This window comes from Cavia porcellus, unplaced genomic scaffold, assembly GCF_034190915.1.
Source record: "Cavia porcellus strain 051 isolate PalLab524CR breed Dunkin Hartley unplaced genomic scaffold, mCavPor4.1 scaffold_7, whole genome shotgun sequence".
Lineage (NCBI taxonomy): Eukaryota > Metazoa > Chordata > Mammalia > Rodentia > Caviidae > Cavia > Cavia porcellus.
Window position 1 is genome coordinate 50,164,458 of NW_026947490.1, and position 18,343 is coordinate 50,182,800.

General features: G+C 39.0%; 1 protein-coding gene across 4 annotated transcripts in view; it reads left to right on the plus strand.

Annotated features, from left to right (window-relative positions):
- The first annotated feature begins 3,095 nt into the window (after positions 1 to 3,095).
- Uap1 (UDP-N-acetylglucosamine pyrophosphorylase 1) overlaps positions 3,096 to 18,343 on the plus strand; it is a 36,630-nt gene continuing 21,382 nt past the window's right edge. For 2 of the 4 annotated variants that reach the window (XM_063253577.1, XM_003468657.4), the window contains exons 1-2: positions 3,363 to 3,511; positions 11,005 to 11,341. In XM_063253577.1, coding sequence (XP_063109647.1) covers positions 3,467 to 3,511; positions 11,005 to 11,341 — 382 coding nt within the window. In that variant the 5' untranslated portion in view covers positions 3,363 to 3,466. Of the gene's footprint in view, positions 3,276 to 3,361; positions 3,512 to 11,004; positions 11,342 to 18,343 lie in introns of those variants that run through there. The other 2 variants (XM_063253578.1, XM_013151211.2) reach the window with 2 other exon arrangements.

Sequence of the window (18,343 nt, forward strand, 5' to 3'; positions counted from 1 at the left end):
TAGCCACTGTGAATCTGAGGTCCCCAATATCTCACATATTCTGCTGAAAATAAAGTAGGAATTTGTATAAGTTCACTGGACTATCTGGAGTCACTACACTAGGGACAATGGAGAGAACACTTCTTTCTAATGCTGCCTCACCTTTCCGAGCTCACTGGTAGAAAAATCTGGGTAGATCACTACTGGTTGAGCTACACAAGAAAGTGTGGGCAGACTGGCACATATCTGTCACTGTAGCAAAAAACACGCCACACAGCTGTTTCAGTTCTCTGAAATTACAGGATTAACTTTAGCAAATTCAGAAAATTATCTTCCAAAAGCATCCACAAGTATATAAAAATTACCACAATGCCATTGTCCCTCAAATACAAAACATAGCATTTTATTTATAACCTTCTGAATTTTTTAATGTCTTCACAATGTCCTATTTAAAACATTTCCCACTGCAACATGATTCTGTCTTGTAACAGAACACTATTCCATTTCAGTTTTTTCCTTCTTTTATTCACCAAACATTTATTGCACGATTACTGCAATTCTTTCCAACTGTGTAAGATGAATTGTACATATTGTCTCAGTTTCAGAGATAAGAAGTTCAGCCAATTTAGGTGATTTTTTTTCTATATCTCACACTGTCCACCTACCTATCCATACAGATAAAGTTTATTTTTTTAAATATCAAAGTGAGATCATATCATTAAAAATATGTATCTCTTAATAAATATTCCTGTGTGTGTATGGGTGTCTATATACTAGGGACTGAAACTTGTGCCTTCACACTGAGTTACATCCCCACCCCTTTTTTTGAGGCAGATGATGATACAGGCAATTCTTTTGAAGATAACAAGAGGCATTATGGTAGCCATTGTTGATCTCCATGTATTTGGTTTTTAAGTCATGTACTACATTCATCCTGTTTTGATTGACTCCATTTTGTTTTTATCTTATTTGGTTTTATTCTCTTCAAAATAAAAAATAAAGCTTGAGGCAGTTTTCTTAAATTGCCCCAGTTGTGCAGGCTGCGTTCAAACTTGCGTTTCTGTCTCAGCCTCCCAGAGTGCTGGGATTACAGGCTTGCACCATTATGCCCAGCTTCACAAGCATATATAATTGCAACTTTGTGTAAGAAATCTCACTTAAGTTCTTTCCTACGTTCAAATCTCTTGGTCTTTTTCATTAAGGAGACAGCAAGATAGAAAAGCTGAAGGTATCATCACGGGAAACACAAGGGCTTCTGTCACCAAGACTGCTTATCAAAGGGTAGCCTTCCCTAAAGAGCAAGGCTCTCTCTCATCCCTTTCCCAATCTTAGTTTTTCCTACCCTTTTTGGAAACTTCTTCCTTTATGCCTTCCCTCCTTGAAGCCCTGAAAGTCCTTTATTAGCTATGGCATCTTGAAAAAGGAACATGTCTCCTGTACATTATATATTCCTTGAGACAGTATAATTTGAATCCCCAAAATAACCAACCAAAGCTCTAGTGCAGAACAACTCAATAAACACATTTTGAAGGAACACAAATTTATTCTTTATTGAATATTTAAAACGTGCTAGTTTGCTCTTAAGGCAAATAAGCTGAAGCCCAGAAATACCCATACATAAGGACTAAGGGATTCTAGACAATCCCAGTGTACAGATTCTGTACTTCTCATTTATGCCTCATTATTTTCGGAAAGTTTGTGAATCCGAAGAAGTAATTTCCTAATTTTATTCCTCGCCCAAGGAGCCTGCGACTATCAAAGTACTGCTGGTGATATTTAGTGTTCAGGAGACGTGGCATCCTGACTGAATGTCAAGACGGCAAACAACATTGTTGACCATCACACCCTTCCTTGATTCTTTTCTTCCAGAATTGTGTACTTTGTGGGTTAAGAGTTCCTTTTGTGTTGGGTAAATTTCAAAAATTCCTGAAAGCTGCAAAAGATATTTATTAAATGAAAAATATTTAATTTGTAAATCACAACTCTTGCTAAATCAAATTTTTAAAGACAAACTTGATACGAAGGCCCTCATAAAAAATGAACATGCAAGAACAGGAAAATACTATAGTAGGATGCTTACCTACCATCTTGGTAATTTATAAATTACACCTTTTGCTAAGTTATAAATTTCTAAAACAAAATGGATACTATAGGCTGTGAAAAATAGCCAAGAACAGTTAGGAAAGCACTGAAAAAGAAGAATTAAAACAGGAAAGCTACCTTCCAGTTAGGAAAAGAAGGCAGGCACCTCAACACCTGGATTTTTGTGTAAGCGCTACTACATGTTTTTGTGAATTCGTTACACTGGACTTTAAATAAAGGGGGAAAAAAAACCCCTGCAAAATACAACACAAACTTAAGTGTAACCACTGTTCCTGTGGGCACAGTGTAATTTCCTGGTTGTGTAACAGGACTGTTAAACACTGCCCCTGGAGGGCATCCAGTCCAACCCCAGTCTTCCAGCCCGGCGAGGTGGCACAGTCACAGTAGGCTGACCGCTCCCACTGGCATGCTTATCGCGCTTCCCTCAGGTTGCCTAATACTTTCGCTCGCGTTTTCTCTTTCTTTAGGCTTTCATTGGGCAAAAAGAAACCGGCCTAGCCCTCACCCGTTCGGCACTCAAAAGCAACCTGAGAGGAAATCCGGGCCCAGTATCTGGCGAACAAAGTTGGCCCGAGCACAGAGGGCGCCCAGACACCGCGTGGGTGTCGGAAATCCGCCTCGCGGAGTCACGGTCCCTGGCTCCTCTCTGGGCCCGCTTCTGGACACCATCTGCGACCTCCACCGCTGGACTAAGGGGACCTCGGAGAGCCACAGGGGCTCACGTTTTAGACGCGTGCAGCCCGGGCGCCAACGATCGCAGTTCCAACGCAGTGTCCCCTTGCCCTGTGACCCTTGGCCCGGCCCCGAACAGACCGGACCTGGGTAGCGCACACGGCGGCCCCGCACCCGCTACTACGTGAAGGGCGGTGCCGCCCGCTCACCCGCTGCGGGACGTCCCATTGGATGAGAGAATGAGTGACGCGTGGAGGCCCCGCCTCCCCGCCAGCGTCCAGGGCGCTGACGTGTCCGGGCTGTCGGCTTCCGCTCCTCCCCGCGCGGTATCCACTCACGGCGGCGAGAGGGGCGGGGAGGCCGGGGCTGGCGCTGCCCTCGGCTCCCGCTGCCGGCCCGCCCCGCCGCCCCGGCCCTCCGGATGAGGGTATATATTACGGGCGGGCTCGGGACGCCGATGAGTGGCCTAGACCGGGGACCCGGAGCCGGGAGGAGCCGCAATCGCAGTCACGCTGAGGGAGGTAGGAGCACTCTTTGAAGGACGGCGGGCCGCTACACACACGCTCCACGCCACGCGCGCGGACGTGGACACGCGTGTCACGTCGTTCGCGGGGTGGCAGTATACCCCTCCTGCGGAACCGGCACGCTTGCGACGCGTGCAGGGCGACCCTGGCGGAGAGTGTGCGGGCTGCGCCGCTGGTGGGGTCGAAGGATGGGACGAGGACTCCCCGGAGGGCGGAGGACCTGGGGAGAGGAGGTAGGGGGCGATGTGTGGAAGCAAGGGTTTGTGAAGACGGCGGGGATAGGGACGAGGACTCCGTGAGATGCGGGATAGGCGCGTTGAGGGTCTCGGTCCAGGGCCTTGGGGACAGTTGTCGAATTAGCGAGGCCACTCTCCAGTGAGGATAAGTGGTCTTTGGGGCTGTCAGTTGGGAGCCAGTGTGTTGGATGAATGAGAAAAAGAATTAAGAACTCTGACAGGGAGGACAGACATACCTGTACATGATTCCACTTTAGACCAAACCTGCTTGCCACTATTTTAAAAAAAATAAAGTTGTAGGAGAGAAGTGGAATTTCTGAGTGCCTTCCTTCTTCCTGGCTTGGCCAGAGAGAAAGGTGAGATCTGAGGGGTGAGAGCATTCACTTGAAGAACAGATGGCTCCTTGAAGATGATGATCGAGTTTGGTCTGATACCGTGTGTCGTGCAGTGTTTGTGGATGGGTCATAAAATTTTGAACTCAGGTGGTAGTGATAATGATATTATGTGTGTGTCATTATGTATTACAAAAGTTTAAGGACTTTGAAGTGAGCTTCATGGTGTGGACCAGGGGTTTACAAGAAATGGAGAGCAGGTGTCTGTTGTTTCACTTTGGCTCATTTAGCTGGGGCTAAAAAAGACTTCATAAACTGTGCTGCCAAACAGTCAGTAGTTATGGCTTAGCCTCAATACTATTCTTCAAAAACTCCTAGTATAACGGGTCTCCTTAACTGTTTTAAGGGCATGCAATAGAGCAGTACTGGTAGAGATTGAGACAGAGAGGAAACCAGACAACAGGAAGGAGGAGACACTCGATTTCTTTAATTATGGTATTTAAATTATATTAGAGGTATATTTTATAATAGTGGATTATTGCTGTTTGTCATTTGTTTAGATGCTTTGTATTAGGCTATGGGCATGTACCAAATCTTATAATTTTTAGAGCTGATTTTTTAAGTTCGGTTGTCAACAATATATATTATCGGGACTTGGCCAAAATCCCCAACTGATTGTATGAGGGGTACAAGGAAGGATAAGATAAGAAACAATGACAAATTTAGTAATACATCATGAGGGGCTGGGAGGTCAGTGCCTCAAGATGTGCAAAGAACCAGATCCTCCAAATCAGCCGCTATTTACTGGATGTGTACAATGCAGTGAGTGTCTACAATGATAGGAGGGGCTAGCAGAAGATTCAGAGGTCAGTGACACTGCAGGCAATGGATAATCTTGCTCTGGAGTGTTCTTTTTCATTTTAGTAGTCTTAGTGTAGTATTAATGGGTGGGAGAGGATGACCCATCCCAAGAGTTAATTGGAAGTCTCAAAGTAATCCCAAGCCTGCATTTCTCCCTTAGTAAAGTATGCAAAATTAACCACTGTGAATTTGTGGTTTCCAATAATACAGCTTTTCAGTCTTACTCATTGCTGCATATCCTCACACACACACATACTTCTTACCTGCATTAGGAAATACATCATTATATTTATGACATGGAAAGAGATCTGTCTCCTGCAAGTAAACATAAAAATTATGCTTTATGAAACTCAGGTCTGGTTCTTGTGTTGTGAACTTTACATGTAAATGACCACAAGTGACCTCATGCCTATTTTGATTGCCAGTGTTGAGCCCAGTTACCAAACTTGAATTTATGTGTTGTCTTCCTTAACCTGAATCCATTTTTTAAATCATCTGAAGGTAGATGAGTATCTAATGAATTTTTAGGAAAAATTTGATTAGAACTTAAAATGTTAACATTGTGTTTATACGTGCTTTTTATCAGAGTCTTTTCCACTTTGACTGTTCTGAAGATAACGTGAAAAAGTTTGATAGTCTCTTCATGAGAAAATTTATGCACAAGAAAGTGAAATGATTCATATAGGCTCAGTTGTTGGGAAAGGGATCAAGAACTGGGACTACTCTGGTTACGTGTTTCTCCACTTAACTTTCCACTACTTATCTTTCCACTATGTGCTCCTTTACCTCTGGGGAAAAAATATAAATGACACTCTGGGACTCATCTTTGGAAAATAATTTACTGTAAATCTATCCCTTCTCAACTGTCTTATTTCATATGATGAGTTAAAGCAATAAAAGCATAGCATCAGGACTCTTGGGATTTATGTAAGTCATTAGAAATACTTTTTAATATTCTCATGAGTGTCAAGGTTCAGTCTCCTGACTTCTTTTATTACTGCTGCACTGCTTGGGGGAGCTCAAACTACGACTTAATATGTATGCTGATGACCTTGAATTAGCTTTGGTAATGCCTCTAAAGTCTAAACTACTTTGTTTTGCTGTTCAATCAACATTTCTATTTGGATGTCTGAAAGCCATATCAAACTTAAGATGACCAAAAATGAAATATTCTCTCCATTCTCACACACTCCCCTACATTTGTTCCCATCTAGTGTGTCCTTGTCCTTAGTAAATGGCACCACTACTTGAAGTCATCTTTGCTTAATTCCAATCTGTCTTACATCATGTTTGATCACTTTATCATGTAGGACTATTTTGCCACAGCTGTCATCTTGTCTACAGTAGTAGTTCCTAAGTTCCCTGCTTTCTTTTTCGCCTTCATTATAGTATTCTACCAGCCTGCCTCCTGCACAAAACAGCAAATGCTTCTTTTAAAATCTAAACCACACCATGATATTCCTTCTCCAGTGGCCTTCTAAACTCAAGAGTCCTTACCTTGAACACAAGGCCCACCTTGATCTGGTCTTTTTTAAGCGTTCCAGCCTTTATTCTTTCCTTATGGAGCCTTGGGCAAATTAGCTAACATTTTGAGTCTTATTTTTTCATTGTTCTTCAGCTACCTCAACCTTTTGTTCATCCTTAAACACAACAAATACATTCCTGTCTTGGGGCTACCTAGTATTTTACCTTGTTTTGTCCTTCTCTTCATTTAGATATATTCACAAGTGTCAGCTCTGTAGAGGCCTTACCTGACCACTCATCTGAAATTCCTGTCACCACCCCTGTTGCTCATTAGTCCTTTCTCCCACTTGATTTTTTTCATAGCTTTATCTCAAAGCGCTATCTGACATTTTATATATTCGTCTCCTACACTGGAACACGGGCATGCATATCATTGCTTTCTTCATTATGTGTCCTTATCACACATGTCAGTACCTGGTGGACAGTAAATGCCATAAATATTTGGGGAGATAGATCAGTAATAACTCATGAAAGTAACTTTTCTTTTTAAATTGCTTATTAAGTATATTTGTACATTATAAGGAAGCTTGTATGAGCAACTAGTTCACGTTAGTGGGAAGCGTGTTTGCGGACCCATAGCAAATACAGTTTCATGCAATATGACAGTGTTTTGGTCAACTACAGATTGAATACTCTATGCTGGTCCTATAGATGATCATGGAGCTCAAAAACCCTATTGCCTGCTGACATTATTGCCTTTGTGATGTGTAGTGTGACACATTGCTCACATGTTAGTGGTGATGCTGGTATGACTGAAGCTACTGCTCTGCAAGTCCAGTAGAAGAACAAGCACATACATTTGTCTACAAAACATACAACCTGATGACAACAATAAATTATTTCCAGTAATTTTTTTTGGCTTTTTCCTTTTTATCGGTACCAGGGATCGAACTCACAACTGCCTGCTTGTTCCGGTAATTTTTTAATGTTATGTAATTATCGAGGTTGGTGTAAGTATGAACACTCTTCAGTGTTTGTAAAATGATGAAATCATGCATTTTCAGAACATGTCCTTGTTGTCAAGCAGTGTACCACTAAAGCAGCACTGATAAAATTTCAGCTGCTCATGTTTTGACTTTACTTATTGAATACATTTACTTTCTTGAGCTGTTTTTCATACTGTTCCCATGGAGTGAACTTTCTTTTCTGTAATGCCTTGACAAACTTCTTCACATTCTCCAATACCCAACTCAATTCGTAGTCTTTGTGTTTAGAAGGCTGTGACTCTGTTCTGGATGGCAAATTTTGCTTTCCTAATGGTAGCTGATAGCATTTACAGAGAATTTTCTTTGTTCCAGGTGCTGTTTTAAATGTTTTCATCATACTAACTCATACATACTTTAACCTTAGAGCTAAGTACTGACTTTAGTCCCATTTTCATGGATGAGAATAATTGGAAGTACAGGAAGATTAAGTTGCTCAAGATCACAAGCTTCAAATATGGTAGAGCTTTGATCCTGTCTAATCTGACTTCAGACGCCACTGCTAGTTCTCTTTAATGACACTATTAGTTGGAGTCTTAATATTTACACTGCTTTTATGAGAGCTGCACTGTGGAAGAGCATAGACATTAGAGTCATTTAGACCTGAGTTAAAATTCCTGATTTTCTGCCTATTGGTTATGTAACCTTAGGCAAATGACCTAACCTCTTTGAGCTTCATTTCCTTATTGATTTTAAGAATGAAGTTATGCCTCTGAACCTGTTGAGGAGAATATTACTATTCTTATTTTACAGATGAAAATACCAACGTAGACATTGTTTGTGATTAGTGTAGGTGAGAGAGGTAAGAATAAAAGTTCTGTTTTTGTTTTTGTTGTTTTTTTTTGTCTTTTTCCTTTTTATCGGTACCAGGGATCGAACTCACGACTGCCTGCTTGCAAGGCAGGCACTTATGCCGCTGAGCTAAATCCCCAGCCCCCAAAAGTTCTGTTTGTTTACACAATCTAACAGCAACCTGAGCTGGCATATCTGGAATTCCCTAAGCATGCAGTACAAGAGATGACTGTTGTAGGCTCATCCGTGGCCACATCAGACTACTCCTGGTTGCAGCAGGGGAGGCGAAGTGGGTCTCCAAGTTGTTTGCCATCATCTTCTTGGAGAACAACTTTCATTTTGACTTTTCTGTCTCCCATCTTGCAAGGGACAAAGCTGTACTTGCCTTTTCTTTTTGCAAAGACTGTAAGCACTGTTATTAGTACTATCTCAGAGGACACACAGAAGTAGCTTCTCTTGACCTGAAATTGTAAGTGGTGTTTGTTGGTTGTTTAAAGATTGTGATGAGATAAGTACTGTTCTTTTCTTTCCTTTTTTTTTTTTTTTTTTTTTTTGTCTTTCTTGTTTTTATCGGTACTAGGGATCGAACTCACGACCACACACATGCAAGGCAGGCGCTTATGCCGCTGAGCTAAATCCCCAGCCCCAATAAATGCTGTTATTAATACCATATTACAAGTGGGACCTGAGGCATGGTGAAGTTAAGGGACTCAGACTCTAGAATTGAGCTCTGAACTATGCTGTATATTTCCTTTTGCTAGTATACAAGAGGAAAAGATGATTGGGCTGAGGTTTTTTTTTTTTTTTTTTTTTTTTTGGTATCTGTTGTTTTCTACTCCTTGAATCCAAGTAGTTCTAAGGCACTGGTAATTCTACAGTGGCCCTCAAATTTATCCCTTTCACTGTTTTTTCCTGTGCAACAAATCTAGTTCATATCTTTGGTTTTCATACCTGCAATTGTCATGTAACTTGGCTTGTTTCTATCTGTTAGGGCTTGTATCTAGATGTCCCTCTAAGCCTCATGTGGTCATAGGGCAGGCTGTGTCTAGTGTGATGGATCTGGTATGATGGATCTAGAGTGTGTAATGCTGGAATCAAGGGTGTATAATTACTAAATTAGCTCACTGATAGCTTTGGCTCAGTTTTGGTTAGAATTGATGGTGTCCCTCTGTGGTTGTGAGTGTCTTGCCTTTAAGGGAAGACAGCCTGGATGGAATAAAAGGTACATAAAGAGGGTCATTACTTGTTGCTTGCTGCCTTCTTCCTGCCCTGGTTTGCCGTGTGCTGTTTTCTCTGTGATGCCCCTCTGCCATGCCAGCCTGCCTTGGGGCCAGCCAACTGTGAACTGAAACATTTACAAACTGTGAGCCACACTAACCTCTCCTCCTTTAACATTGGGTGTTCGAATTTTATCTCAGCAACAGAAAAAATAACTAAGACACTGTCCATCCTGATATTCTTTCTATGTCATTTTGCTCCTTTCTCTTATCCTTGTATTTAGTAGTCCTCTGCTGGCTTCCTATGACTTACTGTACTAGGTATAAATCTCATTGTGTAGTTTTCAGTCAGTTCATAGTTTACTGTTGCTCTTTCCCATTTCCTATCATTCTGCCTAAGACTTTTCCTTTTTTTGAAACAGGGTCTCGCAGTATAATCTAGACTGGCCTTGAACTCTGTGTAGGCCAGACTGACTTGGCACTCGTGACAGTCCTCCTGCCTCAGCCTCTGAGTGCCGGGATTTCAGGCATGTGCTATCATGCCCATGTGACTTTTGCTTTGTTGGCACTTTCCATTCTACTGTGCTTACTCCTCATAGTCATTAGGTTCTGCTGGTTTCTTGATCTTATCTGTAGAGTTTCCTCAACCCTTGAGACACAGCTAGATTGTGAACTCCTAACCAATGCCTGTCTCTTATTGTATTTATCTGTACTAGGTGAATAAATGTTTTATTCTTATTTTTAGCACTGCATTTTAACATCTTGCTGTACAATCATAGAATATTCTTAAAAACATTGTCTTATTCGTTATGTGGGTACTACTTGTCTCTTTAAGGTCCAAATTCTTTGTGAGTAGAAATTATGGACTTTATCACTTCTCTGAAAAAGTTGACATTGTTATAAATAGTATTGTTCATGATTATAGGTGGTCCTATATTCCTGAATATTACTGTATTCTGAAAATAACAGCAAGTTTTTTTTTTCCACTAGAGATAGAAAGAGAACAGTGGAAATGTTGAGCGATAGCTTAGTGGTCAAAGGAATAGTATAGAGGCAGTAAATGTGGAATCAGATGGTCTGGATTTGTGTCCTAATCTACCACTGGCCAGGTTGCTTAGCCTTTTGTTCCTCAGTGTCTTCATTTGAAAGTAGTGATAACAATTATACGTGTGTTATAGAGTTGTTTAAAATTAAATGAGACCATGTGAGTGAAATTCTTCATGTAATGTTTGGTACAGACTGCTAATGTATTTTAAAAATTTTGATTTCTTAGAAACATTGAATGAGAGCAAGGCAGAAGTTAATTTCCTCTCTGTCTCTCTCTGTCTCTCTGTCTCTGTCTCTCTCTCTTTCTCTCTCTCTCTCTTTGAGACAGGGTCTCACTTTGTAATTCAGGCTGTCCTTGAACTTGCCATGCTCCTCTTTGTCTCAGCCTCCTGAGTGCTTAGATCATAGGCATGAGCAACCATGCCTGGTTATAAATTAATTTCTTAACATCAGTTTTTTCAGTGTAGTCATATGAAGTTTAGGTGGGAATCCATTCAGAGAAATGTGTTATTAGCTGTTTCATCATTTGGAAACATCACAGAGTCTACTTATACAAAGAAGATGGTTATGATGTCAGTAGGCAATACAGTCTTATGGGACCATTGTCATACGTACAGTCTTTTATTGACCAAAATACTGTTATGTGATTCATAATTGTACTTAATTTAGTAAGAAAACTCCCTCAGTTTTGGAAGTTAGGCTTTGGGCCAATATTAATTACTTTTCTCTTTTAGGTTCACAGGTGCAGAAATCACACTCCTGCTTTCACACAGCTTGGCTGCCAGAACACTATGAATGTTAATGACCTCAGACACAGATTGTCCAAAGCTGGGCAAGAACACCTGCTGCAGTTCTGGAATGAACTGGAAGAAACCCACCAAGTGGAACTTTATGCAGAGCTCCAGGCCATGAACTTTGAGGAGCTGAATTTCTTTTTCCAAAAGGCTATTGAAGGATTTAACCAGTCTTCTCACCAAGAGAAAATAGATGCACGGATGAAACCTATCCCTCGAGAGGTGTTGGGCAGTGCTACTAGGGACCAAGATCAGCTCCAGGCCTGGGAAAGTGAAGGTACTGAATGTGTGCCTGTTTTTTTACAAAGTTTATTAGGTGGTACACTGAAATTGCTAAAGTAGCCAGATCATATAACTAATAGTTTGAGTCTCATGCTGACGATAAAATAGGTGACCCACCAGATTGACGAATTGTCTAGTAAGATAGGGGTAGTGTCTCCTGTTGCTAGCCCTCCTGTTCTGGTTTTTATTTTGATGACTGATTCAAGGCATTTCTCAGTGTAGTCTGAATTTACTTCCAGTCTCTTTCTCTTCAATTTCTGTATTTCTGGATTGTTTTCCTGAAATTGCCAAGCACAAGTTAAATGTTTCAATTGTAAACACTGGCTGCTTCTGAAAACCTGGCCCAACCTGGCCCTGTCTGTCTTGTTTCCTTTTGTATTTCCCTTCGTTCCTGCTGCCATGCACCAAATTATTTTATTTGAGTTGACCCAGATATTCACTTCTGCCTAAACCCTGTTTTAGGACTCTCCTGCCTTGCTCATATTTCTCTTCAGCTTGTCTGGCATTCAGTCTTTGTCTTCCTCACTGTGTCACCTTCTAAGTTCATCTCTTAGATTTCCTCTGTGTTGTAGGCTTTTCTCTTGGGGAGTTCACACTTGCTATTTATGGTTCACCACACCTGTTCACTTGTTATTTGCTTCATGGTGTTTTCTTTAGTGTCCCAAGTTGAAGTTATATTTTTTGAGACAAAGTCTCCCTTTGTAGTTCTTGCTGGCCTTGAATTCATTATATGGCCCTGGGTGATCTACAGCTTGTCTGCTTTTATGAGAGCTGCATTGTGGAAGAGCATAGACATTAGAGTTAGTTAGACTTGTAGCAGCGCCTTCCAGGTGCTGGGTTTACAGGTGTGTGCTCCCATGCTCACCACAAACTGGTATCAGTTGTTTACACTTACATTTCATTCTGCCTTATTTCACTGTTTGTATTTGTCTTCTTCACTTTCCTTCACTATAAATTCTTGAAGAAAACTTGTGTCTTACTTGTTTGTGTATGTTAGGTAGAATTTAAAGGAGTTTTTCAGTTGCAAGTTGATCAGTAATGTTTATTGAATTGACCCAGAACTTTTTAGTCTAAAGCATATCATAGAATCTGTTCTCATAACTGCACTAATTTGCACTTTTGACTATGGCAAAAATAGTTCAATTGCGGCCTTTTGGTTGGGTTGAGCAATAAGGCTTTTTATAATCTACTACTCTGTAAGGCAAAGGATCACTAAATGTGGTAGCCAAGGCCCTTGAGTGTTCCTGCATGTTTCTTGTCACCTCTCAGCCTCGTATCCTCAACTGTAAGTGAGCAGCTTGAACTAAAAACGTTTGTCCTTTTTAAAAGACAAATTTTTACAGAAATCAAATAACAGAAATGGCTTATGACCTAATCAAAACTTTCATTTTTTGGTGTACATTACTATCCAGCACTTGGTTATGTACAGTACCTACTTTTATAATGTAAAATAATGTTACAGATACAGTGCTATATGTATATTTATACCATACCATGATTATTTTTGTTTTCTGTTCTTTGGCATCACACCTCTGATTCTTAAAAAAAAAAAAATGATAACTGGCATTATTAACCTTTTAATGCCTCTCTCTTTCTCCAGGCTCACAAATATACTGATTTTCAAACTGTGTACCAAAGAGCCATTGGTATTTCATTGCAAGGGAAGCTGTTTTATAGAGGGAGGGAAGCAGATGCTTGCTTTGTTGGTCTCTAACCCTATCTCCCTGCTGGAAGAATAGCTCTACTTTTTCTATCCCGTGTATTTGATTGTTACATGATGTTTTATTTAAAAGGGTTTGGAGATTATAAAGTAGTTTGGATGTTCCTCAAGATGTCTTTCAGTAGGCTGGGAGTATAGCTTACAACTAGAGCGCATGTATGCCTAGCATGTGGGAGGCCCTGGGTTTAGTTCTAGCACTGAAAAAAAAAAAAAAAGGCATTTCAAATGTAAAATGCTTGTTAGTGGATAAATTTGCTTCCTACCCACTTTAGTCACTAAAATGCAACTTACAGATAAATCCTTACAATTTCTTTTCTTTTCTATTTTTTTGTTTTTGTTTTTGTTTTTTTGGAGACAGGGTCTTGTCAGTGCAGTTGACCTCACTGTGAATGCACTTAAACTCACTATGTGGCCTCAAACTTGAGGCAATCCTCCTGCTGCAGCCTCCTATGTGCTGTGATTACAGGCATGTGCACCATGCCCAAATCAGATGAATCCTTGTGAGTGGAGAGTTTTGGTGATATCATGATCTTACTAACTTCAGATTCACTAATCTTTCCCTGCTTCCCTGAGTGTAAAAAGACTGTATTCTAATACCCTAGCTACCTGTATTTTTCTTGCAATTTGAAGAGGATAAAGTCTTACTACTCACTCACTCACTCACTCTTTTAAGAAAGATTTATTTTGTTTCACATGTGTTAGCTTACCTGTGTGTGATGGCTCACAGCTGTAATCCTAAATACTCAGGAGGTTGAGACAGTAGGATCAGAGTGAGTACAAGGCCAGCCTGTGCTGCATAGTGAATTTAAGGTCATCCTGAACTATATAGTGAGACTCTGTCTCAAAAAACAAAAACAACAGCAAAAAACCCAGAAAAAACAGAACAAAGCAAGTATTAACTCTATGGAAAGTCAAAAGTTTGACCTTGTATACTGACCAAAAGCAATAATCAAGACATCCTATGGTTTTTATCTTCTCTTCAATTAAACTCTAATCCAGAACTGTTAGAACCAAGTATAATGTAAGAAGGTGCAAAGCAAACTTCCTTTTGGCTTGCTCTCAAGGGTATATTTATTTATACGGGTGGTGAAGGAGACTTCATATCCTTTTCACTTAGCCAGAAACTATATTGCATTTGCAAATTCCTAACAGAAGTTTCGATGAACTATCAAAAGAAAGAGATATTTCAGGGAGTAAAGAGATCCTGATAATTGTAACAAGGACAATTATTTTCAAGATTGGGGAAATAAAAACATGCACAGTAAATTCAAAATACTTGGTGGTGGTTGAGATGAGAATGGACATTTTAAATAAACATAGAGTAGAAAATTCTTTATTTCTGAAGGATAAATAAGTGAGCTCTTTGGTGAAGAGAGATCTTTCTTTAAGTAATTTTTGATGTTTTCTGGCCAGGTATAAACAGTAGAATGTAGAGAAACAACTAGAAAATCTTTGTTTTACAAAGATTGAAAGAAAAATAATTGGAAACTTGGACAAATGCTACATTAGTAAAGATATACCAGAAAAATATATTTGCTTAATAAAACTCCATTCTTAATTAAAGCAGACACATGCATATTTGAATACAAAATAATATTCTAATTTATATTATAAAAACTGGTTGCTATTCAGTCCTTTTTTCTTTTTTTTTTTTTTTTTTTACCTCAGACCTTTTCCTGTTAGTTGTTTCCCTTACCCTATACAGTATGGTAGAAAGTTAAGTGAATTGTTTACAAGAAACACATTTGTAACATTATTGCCTTTATGTTTCCGGAAATCTAGCACATTAATATTTCTAATAGATTTATTTTATTTTAAGATTAATACATGCTTATTTTAAAGAGGTTGGGAAATACTAAATTAAATTAAGGGAAAATGTACAGATTTGTCCCATCTCACAATCCAGAGATATTTACTAGTAATATTTTCTTACACACATACACACACACAAACACACATACACAGTTGGGATTATGAATTTGTACACAACTTTTTAATCTACTCAGGAATTATAAAACATTTCAAGCACATTTTGGAACAAATTTTTAGAGACAAATATGGTGTCATGAATTTCCATACATGCCACTTCGATTAAAATGACTGCGTTTTTGTTACTTGTGTATCATTCCTTTCTCTTTTTTCTTTGGTGCAGCATTTCAAGGCAAATCCCAAACATGTTATTTTTGTCCTCTTATAGTTTGCATCTCTAGAATGGCCTTTTTCCTCCTCTAAATCCATTTTAGAGTATGGCCTTTTAAAAAATAATCCCAATGCTATTGTTATGCCAGATAATATTTATTTATTTATTTTAATTTTATGTAAAAGGAAAAAGAGAAAAACACAAAACAAAACAAAGCGGTGTAAGGGTACACGTAATACAGAACTACAAAAAAAAAAAAAAAAACAGTAAGAAATCACCTGTTAATAGATTACATATTATCATCTTAGAAATAGTTGCTCAAATCACAGTATCAAAGAATACAAAGTGGACATTCAAACAGTGAGACTGCAAACAGCTGTGTTCAATGATCCAAAAACATTAATATAGTCAGCTATTTAACACCCTAAACACACTTGCTGTTATATCCGTTAGAGCTCTTTTTTTCCCCTCTCTTTTTTACAACAAAATTTACACATTTTGGATTTTATTACTCCTTAGTTCTTATTACTTTTTTGGGGGGGAGAGAATAAAGTAAAAAATGGCAAAACAAAGCTGTCAGTCAAAACCAAGGATAGACATAGCACATGATGTAGAACAGAGTACAAGGTTATCAACAATGGTTATCAACGATGTCTCTTGTTTCCTTAAAAAGAATTGTTTATCTCATTAGATATTATAAAGTTGAACAAAACAGTAGAGAACAAGACCAATAAAACTTAGGCATTGTAAACATTACAGGATCCTTTCATGTCTAAAATGGCCTCAAATAGAGATTGCCCTGATTCTTCTTTTTGTGCTTAGCATTTAAGCAAAACAGTTTCATCTTTAATGTGATTAAAAAGAAAGATTTGAAGTGTTTTCTCTCACTAGCCTTTTGGGATAGATAGCTTTCCTTTATCTCCACTAGCTGAATGACCTGTTGATGCCACACCACTTCCTGGAATGCTGACAATTTAAATGAAAGTTCTTGTAGTGCTCTCCCTCAGAAGCACCTGGGGGCTCCCCTCCTTGTTTCGGGCGCATGTCCAAGTCAAAGTGCGCAGTAAAGTGTACAGGAGGAACCAGACCAAGCAGGAAGTTATCCAGGAAGCGTTGACTGCTCACAGGCCACTGTAATCTTTTATTTTTTGTAAATGTTATCAAGGAAAGTGCTTAGAGGTCTCCTCTGTAGCAAGGTTATTAATTAGTCTTTCATAAAATGGAGAGATGAAAAGGATGATCCAGGCTCTTTCCTATTTTTGGAGAAATTTTAGGATAGGAAAAGTTTTTGATTTCTTGGTTGTCTTGTGGGCTAAGTATGTTTAAAATCAGGTAGCATTTTTCAAGTAGGTGCCGTGCTTCCCTTATAAGTTTATGACATATAAAGTTTAAAATAATGTGTCATTTCCATTTTACCAAAAAAAGTTCAGTGAATTTTATTGACCCACTTAATTTCAAGACATTTTATTTTTATAAGACATCCTGATCTGTTACATATTTTTGAGAAATGCTGCATTGTGATTACAGTAGAACAGCTGAACCGGACAATAGCTTCAGTGTACATACAATTTGATATTGTGGACAACAGCTGTATTCGTTCCTGAATTGTCACTGGCCTGCTTTCTTTCCTCTTGTTTATCTCTCTGCTCATCAGTGAGGTGCACAAGCAGGAAGAAGTTAAGGCAGAAACATTTTTATCACAAATGTAAATGGATTATGTTGCAACTCATTTGTAGTAGTTGTGATAGATGGAGATGAGATGTAAATGTATGTCCACCTGGAAATGTGAGCCTGGCAAGCATAATCTCATTGCCACTTTTGAGCAGTGGTGACCAGATTGGTTATCAAAAGTTTCAGTAAGGACAGTTGAAGAAAGTATAGCAAGTAGGAATAGGAGACAAAACACATGTTACTTACTGGTGTTTTTCTTTTTTTTTTTTTTTTTTTTGTTTTTTTCCTTTTTATCGGTACTGGGGATCGAACTCACGACTGCCTGCTTGCAAGGCAGGTGCTTATGCCGCTGAGCTAAATTCCCAGCCCCCTTACTGGTGTTTTTACTGTTCCTGTTTTCCAAAGCTGTTCCTACCTTACCATGAGGCTTTATGGATTGTTATGTATTATTAATGTTATAAATGAGACAGAATGAACTGAGGCCATGGTAAGCTGCTGATTAGCAAAACTTTAAAACTGAAAAAATTGGAAAATTTGAATGAAGCTAAGTCAGGGAACTGATCCAAGCAAGAGAAAAGTTCATGTAGGGGATATTTTGGTAACCGGTTAGGATCTCTGGAAAGCACCGAGCTGATGCTGGGCAGCATCAGGTGAGCAGATGCAGAAGCAGGGAGGTGGCTATGGAGGCGTGGTTTTTGCCTTTTTCAGGTAAAGTAGCTGAGACTTTCTTCTGGACTGAATAAATTAAATGAAGAAAGGTTTATGCCCATCAATGATAAAACAACTTAAAACACATATGCTGTATGAGGAAATTGTATAGCACACAAAGAACAAAAACCTTTGTATCTAAAATGTGTAACTGAAACTTTTAAAAAAGATGTTCTGAATTATTCAACACCTCTGGTGATATCTTGGTGTTGAGATAAACCACAGCTCCATATCTGCTAGTATAAAATAATGTAGCATCTATTGTGCAGTAAAACCTGACCTGAACAGATGTGAGACTATTTTTGAACTTTATCCTGTGTAATGTAATTATAAGGAGCTCTTTCAGATCTGCTTGGCATTTAATGTAATTATAGCAAATACTGTATATGCCTAATACTTGCTCTAATGTATGTATTAATACATTATATTTATATTGAATATTTTTTTTAATTTTTGAAAAGTTCTGTGTTGTGAAACAAATCCAACTCAAAGGACTGTGAACTTACATTTCAAAGTAATACTATATAGGTCAAAAATAACAGCCTTAAATTTATTTCCTAGAAACCACATTTCTGATAACTCACGGAATAACAAACTATAAAACAGTTTTAAGTTTGCCATATGTAATTCCCTGCTTACTTCAGATTCCTTTGTATCAATATATTTTTGTTGCATGGTGGTTTTGGGGTTTATTTAAGATGAACCTACACCTAGAATTCCGTTAAAAATTTTAGTGTTTAGTGGGGACATAGCTCAGT